The following is a 12421-nucleotide window of genomic DNA, read 5'->3' as shown; positions in this document are numbered from 1 at the left end:
TTCCAGTCCTTTCCCTGCAGCCTCGAGGCTGTGCACCCTCCTGGCCCTGCCCGTGCCCCAGTGGGACCAGCGCCACCACCTTCCTCCCCCAGTTCAGCAACTGGGTGCCACTGTGTAAATAGCAATTAGGACCCAGGGCATGAGTCAGCAGGGACATTCCCTGGGAGCAGGCTGGGACAGGAAGGGACAGCAGTGCCATGCCACACCTGTGACCCAGCCACCCTCCCATGGCCAAGTCATGGAGTCCTGCAGGGGCGAGCAGTGCCCGGGGCATTGCTCAAACTGTGGCACCACAGTGAGGGGGAACAGGGATCTGGGGACTCCCCACCCACTGCTTTGCTCTGAACAGCTCTCGCACTTACAGACCCTGGCTGGGCTAAGTGTCCCCATGTGCCAGGGACAGTGGGGCCAGTGCAGAGCTGCTGCATGGCAGTCATCCCCCTGGTGCCACCAGCCCCCCATTTGGGGCACTGACCAGACAGGAAACCTGGAAGAAAACTTCAGGCCGTGCAAGTTGCTTGTGGGACATGCCAATGAGAGGTGAGCCAGCAAGGGCACCAGCAGGGACAAACCTGGGGGACAGGGAGTTGGACTTGGGGAGCACAGGGCCAGGGAACTGGATAGTGCAGGGTTCTTTCTGGGGGGCTGTACTGGGGTGGTGCAGGGTTCTTTCTGGGGAGCTGTACTGAGGTAGTGCAGGGCTCTTTCTTGGGGGTGTACTGGGGTAGTGCAGGGTTCTTTTTGGGGGGCTGTATTGGGATAGTGCAGGGTCCTTTCTGGGGGCTGTACTGGAGTAGTGCACGGTTCTTTCTGGGGGGCCATACTGGTGGAGCACAGGGCCATACTGCCGTGCCCTGGGGACAGTGGTGTGGGTGACTCCACTTGTGCTGGGCAAGGAGAAGAGGCGGCCGTGGCCCAGCTCTCCCCAGCTCCGGCGGGAGCTGATTGGCGCGGGCATGGCTGCCTGCCCGGGCTCCTGCATTTGAGCCGCTTCCAGAAGCTGACAAACCAGACTGGTTACAGGCAGGCTCGGCCCAGCCCTGCCGGGCCCACGGCGGGAGGCAGCTGCCTGTGCGAGTGCCCGGCACGCCTGTGCCCTTCTGGCACGGCGGGCAGCGCCGGCAGCGCTCAGCGCGGTGCCCTCTCCGCTGGACCGTGGCGGGTCAGTACTGCGGGGTACTGGGGAGGAGGAAGAGGAGGAGGAGGAGGAGGAGGAGAACGATAAGGCTGTTGTATGCTCACGGTGCTGCCCGTCTTGGGGTGGCCTCTCGGTGAGGATGATGGGGCTGCACCCGCCTCAGAGGCTCCTGACCCACTGGTCGGGAGGGCGCCCCAACCCGCCTCGGAGGGATGTTGGGACTCTGTACGGACACTGCCTTCAAACCCTTCAGGCAGCCTTGCTGAAGAAGTCTCCTGCCCTGGAGCAGCACCCACACCCATCCAGCCCGAGGGGCCCCGTGCGCGGGGGGCTAGCGCGGTGGCTGCTCTGGCCACCTGATGGAGCCGGCGGCGGGCGAGGAGGCAGAGCCTGGCCCGCCGCAGGTGCTGGCGGCCGGTGGGGAAGGCTGTACGGGCAACGGGACGAGAGCCAGACTGTGGGCTCGGGGGACCCGGGGAGCCGCCGCGACGCTGTGGAGAGGCGGCTGGGATGCTGCTGGGGGTGCTGGGAGCTGCCGCCGGAGCAGGATGCCAGCGAGCCGCTGCTGCCGGGCACGAGGAGCCGCCTGCCCGCGGGTTCCCCGCCTGCGGGGCAGGACCTCCCGCCGCCGACACCCCAGGCCCGTCCCGCCTAGCGGGGAGAGCCCACGGCCCAGCTCCGAGAGCATCTCCGGCTCCATCCTGAGCCTCTTCGGCGAGGCACGGGAGGCATCGAGCGATGGGGGTGGGCGGTGGCAGCGGAGCCGTGCCCCATGCTGGCGGGCAGCGAGGACGAGTGCCCATCTGCACGGAGCCCTACGACGAGCGGCGGCACAAGCCGGCCGTGCTGAACTGCAGCCACGGGCTGTGCCGCGCCTGCCTGCGGGCAATCATGGCCACGGCCAGCGGCGCCGAGCTCGGCCGCGTGCGCTGCCCCATCTGCCGCCAGAAGACGCCTATGCTGGAGTGGGAGATCTGCAAGCTGCAAGAGGAGCTGCTCCTGCTGCACACCCAGCCCGGCTCCCCGGTGCCCTGGGCACCTCCGGCCCCTGCCCTGCCGCCCCGACGCCCGGGCCGGCGCCCTCGAGCATCGCTTCCAGGTGCGCTTCCACACCAGCCGCATGTTCGGTGCCTGCCCTGCGTGCGGTACCCGCCCTGCTGATCCGCGCTTGGCCCGGCTGGAGCGGCGCTGACGCTGCTGCTATCTCCTGCTGCTGGCACTGCTGCTGGCGGCAGAGATGCTCAGTGCTCTTCATTCTCCCCATCGTCCTCATGGTGATACTCTTCCTCATCCTCGACAAATAGCCATGGCTGTGTGCCCTCAGGCTGAGCGTGCTGGGGAGGGGAGCCCAGCGGCTGACCGCGGCTGTGGTGCCAGCCGGGAGCACGCCTGTGACCGCGGTGCCTGGGACGCCTGGCACTGCCAGTGAGCCCAGAGCGGGTGAGGCAGCAGCGGAGCAGGAGCAAGCTGCAGAGGGAGGCGACCCTGGAGCTGGGCAGCACCTGCCCGGGGGCACCAGGTGACACATGCCATAGCCAAGGGACACATGGAGTGGGAGTCCTTCCTGCGTTGGGCCACATCCCTGGCTTGGGGGCTGGGGACCAGAGAGGCTCTGCGGGCAGAGCAGGGCTGTGCCAAAGACTGTGCCAAGGACTGTGCCAAGGACTGTGCCACCTGCTCCCAGGACAGATGAGCTGGAATCCCCCAGCATGGACTGAAAATACAACCTGTGCTTCTACCACAGCTGTGTCCAGCTGAGTTCAGTACCTGGTCTGAGCATGTCCCCTTGGGACATAGCAGTGACAAGGAGGAGATGGGCACAGCCAGTGGACCCCACCACCCTGCAAGGGGTGTGTGCTCCTCCCAGCCCCTCCCAGCCCCTGGTGAGCCGTGCCAGCCCGTGCTCAGACCGTGCCCTTCAGGGAGATAAGTGAGCAAACATGGCTCAGTCCCCGCCATACACGGGTGGAGGAGTCTGTGGTGAGTGGCACTGGGGCTGTGCCCACATAGGACCTGCCATGGAGCAGGAGTGTCCCAGGGCTGAGCAGGTCTGGGCTCTGCTTTTGATTGCCAGCCTCTCATGGGGGCCACGTGCCAGCCAGGTCATGCCTGGGTCACAGTGTGGCTGCTCTGCACCCTTGTTCCTCCACGTTCCTTGGGGAAACCTGTACCCCAAGAGGCCATGTATGGGATCCTTCCAGGCTTTCAGCCACCTTTGGGCTGGTGGTGGGTGGCAGGGGCTTATCTGACCCTCGAGGTCCTCCCAGGATTCCATTTGGGGATGCTGACATCCGCCTCCACCAGCTGGAATGTGCAGCAGTTTGTTTGTCACTGCTGGCCTCTGGGTGTCCTGCCAAGGCTCTGTGCTGACCCCATGCTGATGCCCCCCCATGCTGTCACCCCTCTCAGTCCCCCTCAGCCCAGTCCTGCTGAGGGGCGGGTGACACTGCTGTGCCCTGTCCTCCTGACTGGCTGTGCTGGGCTGGTGCAACCATCCCCCTGTCCTGGCTTTGCCCTTCTCCCCCAGAAACACCCCGTGGGCACCTCCCCAGGGCTTTGGCTGTGGGTGACAGACCGCAGGGTGCCAGCTCCCCCACCCCCTTCCCCTTCCTCCTGCCCAGAAGCTGGGGGGCTGGGAAGCCAGTGAGCACTGCTGTGCCCACACAGCCCCCCAGAAAACCTGTGTCCTTGTGCCCAGTGGGGCAGAGATTGGGGCTGTGGGCTTTGCCAGGACACTGATGTCACTCAGCATCAGCACTGCCATGGGCTGCTCTGGCCTGCTCTGGCCAAGTGCTGAGGCACAGGGTAGGAGCAGGGCACCCCAAAACAGGTCAGGTCAGCAGGCAGAAGCAGGTAGGTCCCCCAACCCTGGTGGATCCAAGGAATATTTATTTATACCAAGTGGAGCAGCTCCATCAGGAGAAGCACCAGTTCAGCCCTGGCTGGGGCGTTTTTGTCTCCATGGACGGGAGGGGAGGGGGAAGCTCAGACATCTGGGGGGGGCCTGTCACCATGTGGGAGTCTCATGCCCCTGCTGTGTTTGGGTGAACCAGAGCTGCCCTCACGGGACTCCCCCAGCACTCTCGTGCTCCCTGAGCCAGCTGTTGGCACCTCTGGGTGCTGAAAGCTGAAGGGCACGTCCATCCCACCGAGAAGGGGGTCCCTGGGGGCTGTGGTGTGGGATGGACCCTGTGAGCGATGTGGAGCCTGGCTGCAGTGTCCAGTCCAGGGCTGGGTTATATTAGCACCCTGAGATAATGGTGAGCAGGGCTGGGGTCTGTCAGGGCTGACCCAGGACTGACCTAGGGCTGATGCAGGGCTCCTGCTGCAGCCACAGCTTCCAGCACAGCCCCCAAATCCACCCAACCTCCCCACTTGATGCCTCCTCCCCTCTCCCAAGCCCCTGACACCTCATTGCACCACCCCAAACGCTTCATCGCATCCCCCAGCTGCTGGCAGCAGGTGAAGTGGTGTCCCCAGAGCAGTGACTTGGCTGTCCCTATCCCTGCAGGGACCTGCCCACTCTCTCCTGGCTTGTCGCACTGCAGCCCGGCGTGTCCCACCTGGGTCCTGCCCTGCCCAGAGGCATCCCCATTCCAACTGCACCACAACCAGCAGCACCTTCCCTCCTCCTCACCCCCACCCTGGGACGTGTCTCACCCCGTGCCCATTGCTGGCCAGAGGGCCAGCAGCCACGGGGCCAGCACGGGGAGGGGACGTGGAGCTGGGCAGTGAGCAGGAGCCTGTGCCTGCTGCCAGCCCTCTCCTGTGTTTGACCCCAAGAAAGCTCCCGAGCTCAGCAGTCCCTCCCTGGCCGCGGGGACCTGTCACAGTGCCTCGGGCTCGGTGCCACCGCCCATTACCGCGGGCTCTCGCCGTTGTGCAAGCGGGCGCTGGCAGGTCGCAAGAGCTTCCTCTCCTCTGAAACAGCCGTTTGGGTTTGTGAGCGAGTTGTCAGGCTGTGTGTCCCCAAGGAGGGCACAGTCCCGGTGCTCACCCTCCCTGCAGCCGGGCACGGCGCTCCCCCATGGGGAACTGGTCCCGTCGTGCACCCTCCGGGGCAGGAGGCGGCTGGTGGGGCCACACAAGGGGGACAGACAAGCCTGGGCACTGCCCAGCGCTGCCACCGTCCACTGCAGGAGCAGCAGCCCCAGCCCTGAGCTCCAGGCGCCAAGGGGCTGGGCTGCAGAAGCTGCTTTTCACGGAATCACTGGGCGCACTGGGTTGGAAAGAACCCATCAGGATCATCCAGTCCAACTCCTGGCCGTGCACAGACACCCCCAACACCTCACCCTGTGCCTGAGAGCGTTGTCCAATTGCTTCTTAACTCTGGGGAGAATGACTGGCTAACACCATGCCCCGAACCCGTGTTAAAGGCTGAGCCCAAACCAGCCTGATCCTGGTGCTTCCCCCTAAAATGAGGTGGGAAGGACTTTCTGGAAAAGGGTTATGCCCAGGAGCAATTTAACTCCCAATGTCCCCTCTCCTATCATGGCCCAAACTGGACACTGGGAGAGCCCAGAGCTGCATCCTAGCCTGGGACAGATGTTACAACAATGAGAAGATTTTACAACCAGATCACCTGGGAACATCTGGGAGCATCTCTGCTCTCATGTGTCCAAACCTGCTCCTGCAGCAATGTCCTGACCATGCTTAAGCAGCTTGTAGGACTTAGAGATCTTTAAAAACTTAGCGTGGAAGCACAAAGCTGAGAATGGCCATGGGAGCATTTCAGGGGATGCGAAAGACTTTTAATTCACCTGCATCTGTGACACAAGGGCTGACATCACCCCACGTTCCTGTCCTCTGCAGCAAACCCAGCCCCTCTTCCAGCAAGTGCTTGTTCGAGGTTAATAGGGCAGGAGAAATGGGCTCTCACCCAGTACTTGCTCCTGAAAGGCCCTATTTTCTTCCTTAATTGCAACTCAAAACCAAATTAGCAGTTTTAAATTTACTGTGTGCCCAAGAGGTGCCATGAGGGTAGGGGAGAACACGTTGTACCCTTCATCCTTATGTAATAAAAGGGTAAATTCCTACTGAGGGCAAAATTGCTGCCCACCTCTGCTCTGGCTGGCTTGCAGCTTAGGTGTCTTTGGGGAAAGAAAAGCTCAGCCTGGTTTTAATATGAGCTTTTGGGGTGTCAGAGCTCTTTATCCTAGATTTGGCATGAGCCTTTGGGTGATGGAGGTGCACATCCTGGACTCAACCCCCCAAGCAGCTGCATCATTTGTCTCAATGTGGGGCTGCTGTGACAACCAGGAGACCCCCACATTGTGCCAATACTGCATGAAGGATGGTGGAATGTGGGTGCAGGGTAGGGATGTTGGTAAGGACACCGTGGACATGGCTTCAGCATTCTCAGGGACAGAGTGGCACTGGCTGTGTTATTGGTGCTGTAATTCAGCATCTATGGACTGAGAGGTGGTTCTGTTTTCCAGGCATAGAAACCCCCCTGGGATGGGAACCAGCTCACAAGGAAAAGGGGTCTGCAGCCACTCTTGCACCCTCCTGGATGTGCTGCTGCTTTGGAAGCAGATGCTCCACCTTGCCCAGAGCAGAGGGCAGAGACAGTTACTGCTCCTGGAGAAGGGAAATTTGGGGGCTCACACCAGCCTGCCCTGAGGAGCTGCATCGTCCTGGGATCATCATCCCAGCTGCTTCTGCTGCAGATTCCTTGCTCTTCCAGCTGTGGAGCTCCCATCCCAGTGACCCTGTGTATGTCATGTGCTTGTGCTGCCAGGTGTACTCCAGCCCCAGGGCAGCTCTTGCATGCTGTGGGGGTGGTGCAGAGAGGGGCCCATGGGTGCATCTGCCTCACCAGAGCAGGGCAAGGAGAGCCCAGCACTCCCCATGTCCCTGCCCAGCTCCCTTCAACAGCAAGTGACACCAAATGGTACATTCTCCCACCAGTATCCCACATCTCCTGGGGAGAAAGGGACATCCAGTGGGTGTTTGAGGGCTCTTGGTGTAACTGGGAACCCTTTGCCAAGCTGGGCATGCTCCCCCAAGGTGCCCAGCCACATGCGAGGGCTGAGCAGGGAGGTGACACAACTCCATCAGAGCTGAAAGCCAGGTTGGAGGAGGAGGTGCCAGCCCAGGGGAAAGCTGTAAGCTGAGTATTGTCCCCCAGCCTGCCCCACAGATGGAGCAGGGCCAGGGCACATCCTGGTGTGTCACCCCCTCCTGCACACAGACTCTAGGCTCGGCCTTCGTTCCAATATAATCTTTATTGGGGAGACTGATGGGGGTCAGAACAAGGCTGGGTATAAAACATGATCATGGTCACAACCAGCAGCGGGAGGCATTGGCAGAGCAACACAGAAGAGACGGTACCGACGCCGTTCTCCACCAGGGAGAACAACCCTGGGCTGCGCCAGCAGCATCACCCGCTCCCTCGGGACGGGGCAGGGCACGGGCTGGCCCCTCTCCCTGGCTGGATGCTGGGCTTTGGCCAGTGCCAGGGGCTGCTGTTTCCTCCAGGATGCAGGTTCTGGGACCCCTCTGGCTCACCCAGCCCCAGCGCCTTGGGACTGGGCAGTGTGTGCCCCTGGCCATGCCGGGTTGTGGTGCTCAGCCCCATGGGAGCACCCAAAATTATGGCTTTTTCTTTTTTTTTTTTTTTTGTTTTTTTTTTTTTGCTTTTTTGGCAGCAAACTTACCTCTCCAGGTGCTCTGGAGAAAGCAAGACTCTGCACAGAGGACTGCTGCCCTTCCAGCCCCACTGCACAGGGGTCAGAGTAGAGATACTGCTCAGGGGAGGGGACTGTGGGCAGGAGCCAGACCTCGTTCCTCCTGCCCAGTCAAATCCCCTTGCTGGAGTCAGCAGTTTGGGGTACTGGACCCCGTGCCACCCTCCTGAGCTGTCCCATGGGGCATTGGTGTGGGTCACGAGCGGAGGGGCAGAGAACGGGCACAGCTCAATGCCTTGGTGAACACATAGTGGCCCTGGATGGGGTGGTCGGGGAGGGATGGAGACAAAAACAAGAATCCTCCAAAACGAGGACAAAGTGGAGCTTTCCTCAAGGGCCTGCGGAGGACATGGGCCGCATGTCTGCTGGCATCCGAGGGGCCGGTGTGGTGGCTTGGTGTGGCTACTGAGACTCGGGCACATGGCAGCGTGGCCACTGAGATGAAAGCTTTGGCAAATAACTTACGGGGGGGGAGGGGGGTGGCGCGGGGGCGGGCAGCTGGGGACCTGTCCTCACTTCCTGTGCTGGGAGGGTGGCTCAGTGTGGCACCATGCATCTCCAGGGCTCCTTGTGCTGCTGCTGCCGGCCGTGGGGCGATGAGGAGGGTGTCACTCCGGGCAGAACCCAGCGTCCGCTCCTGGGAGAGCCGGGGAGAGAGGAGGGAGAGGCGCCCGGGGAAGGAGCACGGTGAGATGCTCGATGCACCTCGGGAGCGCTCGCCGCAGGGCCAGGGGAGTTGCAGAGCCTGGATGCGCTGGTAGACATGCTCCCCACGCCAGCGTCCCTCTCCCCGGGCACCCTAGTAGTAGGGGGCTGCTGCCAGGTCCCAGCACCCCCACTGCCCCCCGCGGGGCTGGCAAGGACACCGGTCCCACATCCTCGGCCGTGGTGAGTATCAGAGCATTCACTGGCTGTGCCACTGGCAGGGAGGGGCCAGGGGACCGGCTGAGCCGCTGGTCCGCCCGCCGAGCCTCGCTGCGGAGGAGCGGGGGGCGCGGGGCTCACATGATGGTGCAGGAGGACAGCGGGTTCCGGATGTGGCAGGTGCAGGCGGCCCCGCAGTACTGGCGGAAGGTCTGGTAGCAGCTGCGGTCGGTGTCGCTGCTCCACTGGACGGGGTTGGCAGCCAGCGCCTCGGCCGGCAGTCTGTTCAGGATACTGGTGTTGACGGCCAGCGCCGCCAGCCCGTAGTCAGTGAAGAGGACAGTCTCCCGCTTGCAGGTGGGGCAGGAGATGAACTTGTACTTGGGGCAGGACTCGTAGAGGATCTGCAGGCACTCCTCGCAGACCGAGTGCAGGCAGGAGAGGATGCGGGGCCGCTTGTTGGTGAAGTTGTACATGTGGCCGCAGGTGGGGCACTCCAAGGGTTCGCAGGGCGTCGAGGGGTGCAGCACGTACTGGTTGACGATCACCTCATCTGACGGCGGCTGCCGGTGGTAGCAGACCTCGGAGCTGCCCTTGCGCTGGCCCTGGTAGCCGCGCTCCGCGCCGCGGCAGCGGGGAGTCCGGGGCAGCGGCAGCGGCCCGGGGGTGGCATCCAAGGCAGGGATGTCCCCGCACGCCTGGTTGACGATGATCTCGGACTCGGAGGGCCACGCGCGCTTGGCCACGAGGGGCGGCTCGCGGCGCGGGGCGGGCGTAGCGCGGCTGCGATGCCTGCAGCTCCGAGAACTTCTCGGGTGGATGATCTTCATCGCCTCCATTTTAATGATGACCTGTTGCCCTTTCAGACACGACATGAGTATCGTTTTCACACATTACTGTCCACTGCTCTGGGGTCTCTGAGGGACGCCTGCATGAGGCTAAAACATGCCGGCAGCCTGTTGAGCTTTCAACCTTGGTCTGGCCGCGGAGCAGGAGCACAGGGAGCAGCAGCTGGTGCGGGAGAACATCCTGGGGGGACGGGGCAGCGCCAGCGGGCCCCGCGCCCCTCTTCTGCAGCCAGCCCCGAGGGAGCCAGGAGAGGCTGGGACGGCAGAAGGCAGGGCTCACAGTGGCATCCTGCCTGACTCGAGATGCTCTTGGGCGGATGATCAAAGCGCCGGCTCCCTGCAGCCTCGCCGGGATGTTAACGTGACACTGGCAGCCACTCAGCAGCCCAGCTCTTCGCCTTCGCTGCCACTTCCCACAGTAGATCTGCTGCAGTCGGGAACAGTAATTTGGGGATGGTGGCACTGGGCACTGCCCAGGGCAGGTGAGTCCAGGGAGGGTCTTGCAGAACTGGAGGCAGCTGTCACTTCCTCCCAGTCCGACCTCTATTCCTGTTTACATGCAGTGGGATCCTCGTGGCGCTGAAGAATGTGTTTGCAAATTCCTTTGCTCTGACTTCCCGGCTCTCCCACTTGCCGTCACTGGCAGCTCCCACAGGGCAGGGGCTCAGGGCACATCCCAGGCCGGAGGGCAGTTCACCTTGGCTGCGGCCAGGACACACACACACCTTGACCCTCGGTCCCTGGTACCTCTGTCCCCAGCTCAGCTTCGTGCTTGCTGAAAATGAAAAGTGAGAGGGGGTTGGATCCAAGGCTCTTCAGGGATTTACCAGCTGCCAGCGCTCCCTCGGGATGCCTGCCTGCATCCCGGCAATTTGGCAATCGAGCCCTGCAGGTCCTGTCCATCCGCCCGCGTGCTTGGCTGCGGAAGTGCGAGCAGGCAGGTATTTCCCCCCAGGCATCCCCTCGGCGGCCGCGAGCGTGGGGTCCAGGGACACCCTTCTGCCCTGAGGGTGGGAGGGCAGGTCCCCCAGAACCCCGTTGGGCTGCAGGGCCCCTCCCGAAGGGGTTCCTCCACCGACCTGCCTCTGCTCAGGGTTTTCTCTCACGTTTAGCCCCTCCTCTGCTCAGTGGATCTATTTTTACCTCCATCGCTTGCTCCTGATCTGTCCCTATTATCCCTCCCTCCAGCTTCCTCTCCCCCCTTCCCAGTTCCCTGCCCTTGTCCCGGGGCTGGTGGAGAGGCCAGGCCACGTTTGGGGGCAGGAGATGGGGGGCAGGTATCCAGCTCGAGGCCATTTTCTCCCTCAGCAGCCCCTGCGCCAGCCCAGCTCTCCTCCGAGAAGGGCGAAGGCGCTCTCCTCCATCACGCTGCAAATCCTGTTAGAGAGATGCCTGCTCCCGCCGGGCGCTGCCAGGCCTGGCGGAGGGGGCCCGAGGGGGCCATCTGCTTCAGTAGCAGCAGCCTTTGGGGATGGAGAGAGGCCGTGGGGGTTCAACCCCGAGTGCCTGAGGGCTGAGAGGGTGGGCTGGATCCCAGCCCCAGTCGGGGTGTCCCGGGAGCCATGCCCTGACAGCACTAGGGTCCCGAAAGCATCCTGACCTGCGTAGGCAGGCCTCGCCACTTTCATTTCCCATCACGGGCCCACATCCTGCACCCCACATCCTGCACCCCGCGCCCCGCAAGCAGCATATATTCCCCCCTCCCCACCAGCAGCAGCCCCGGGGGCTGTGCCTGCAGCTCTCGCACAGACACTCACCCGCAGCGCCCACGAGCACGGCGATCCGGGTGGTCAGCAGTGCCACGCACTGTCACCGCGTTCCCACGCTCGTTCTGTCACACCCTTCACGCACAGCCTGGCGCAGCACCCCGCACCCCCACCGCTCCTGGGGAGACACAGCCCCCTGCCATCCCCATCACTTCGGGGGTGACACAGCCCCCGCCGTACCCCGCATCCCCATCACATCGGGGGTGACACAGCCCCCACTGTACCCCGCATTCCCATCACTTTGGGGGTGACACAGTCCTCCCCAGCACTCTCCCCTTCCCATCCTCCCACCGCAATCCCCAGCCCCACACGTCCTGCCGCACGCTCGCAGCCCCGCGGAGCACACGCCTGTGCACACACAAGCGCTCCCCGCACACACACGTGCAGTCCCGCACGCCCGCAGGGTGACTCCCCGCCCGCCCGCCGTTACCTGCGCTGGCCCCGGGCAGGGTCCCGGTTCAGTCGCCAGCCCCCTCCGTGCCCGGTGCGGCTCCGCAGGCCCGAGCGGCGGAGGTTATCTGAAAGGCAGAGGGATGCGGCGCTGCCCCGGCCAGGCGCGGCTCCCCGGGGATGCTGGCGGCTCCGAGGCGCGGCTCCGCGGGGATGGTCCCGGCCGGCCGGGCCGCCCCCGGCCCCGCTCCCCCGGCCCCACCGCCCACTCCGGCCGCGGCGGCGGCGGCGCGGGGAGGGGACCGGGCACAGAGGCCGGGGCTGGCGGAGCCGGGCTGCTCCGGATGCTCGGCGGCGACCGGCGGCCGGGGGAGCCGGCAGGTAGTGCCGCTGCCGCTGCGGGAGGCTCCTTCGTGCCCTCCCCGGCTCCCCCCGCCGCCCCCGGCCGCGGACCCCGGCTCGGCGCGGGGCTGATGCAACACCCCGGGCCGGCAGCACACGCTGCGGGGGACCGATGCCGGGCCCCGCTGTGCCCCTCGGCAGGTGCAGGCAGCGGCGGGCAGCAGCGGGCAGGCAGCGGCGGCTCCGTGCCCGCCGTTCGCGGGGCCCGGCGCGGCGCGCGCTGCTGCGCGCTCCCCCGCGCCGCCCGCAGTGCCGCCGCAGTGGTGCAGCCGCCTCACATTTCTCTCGCTCAGCAGCGCCGGGGGCCGCCGGCCGCAGCGCCTG

At 64.3% G+C, this 12421-nt stretch overlaps 2 protein-coding genes across 2 annotated transcripts; one reads left to right on the top strand and one right to left on the bottom strand.

The window, feature by feature from the left end:
• Positions 1–1706: 1706 nt before the first annotated feature.
• On the top strand, positions 1707–2856 carry LOC306811154 (ring finger protein-like). The gene is given in 6 exon segments (XM_079324576.1): positions 1707–1734; positions 1779–2211; positions 2213–2265; positions 2268–2295; positions 2297–2327; positions 2331–2856. Coding segments are annotated over 5 exon segments (684 nt in total). The 5' UTR covers positions 1707–1734; positions 1779–1876; the 3' UTR covers positions 2568–2856.
• Positions 2857–7532: 4676 nt separating this feature from the next.
• On the bottom strand, positions 7533–11354 carry RNF208 (ring finger protein 208). Its single transcript, XM_079324184.1, is given in 5 exon segments — positions 7533–9464; positions 9469–9503; positions 9506–9581; positions 9584–10314; positions 11297–11354. Coding segments are annotated over 4 exon segments (789 nt in total). The 5' UTR covers positions 9626–10314; positions 11297–11354; the 3' UTR covers positions 7533–8828.
• Positions 11355–12421: the final 1067 nt, after the last annotated feature.

Source organism: Erithacus rubecula (assembly GCF_903797595.1).
Source record: "Erithacus rubecula genome assembly, chromosome: 21".
Classification (NCBI taxonomy): domain Eukaryota; kingdom Metazoa; phylum Chordata; class Aves; order Passeriformes; family Muscicapidae; genus Erithacus; species Erithacus rubecula.
Note: the sequence above shows the minus strand (reverse complement) of the source record. Positions and strands in the feature narration are given on the sequence as shown.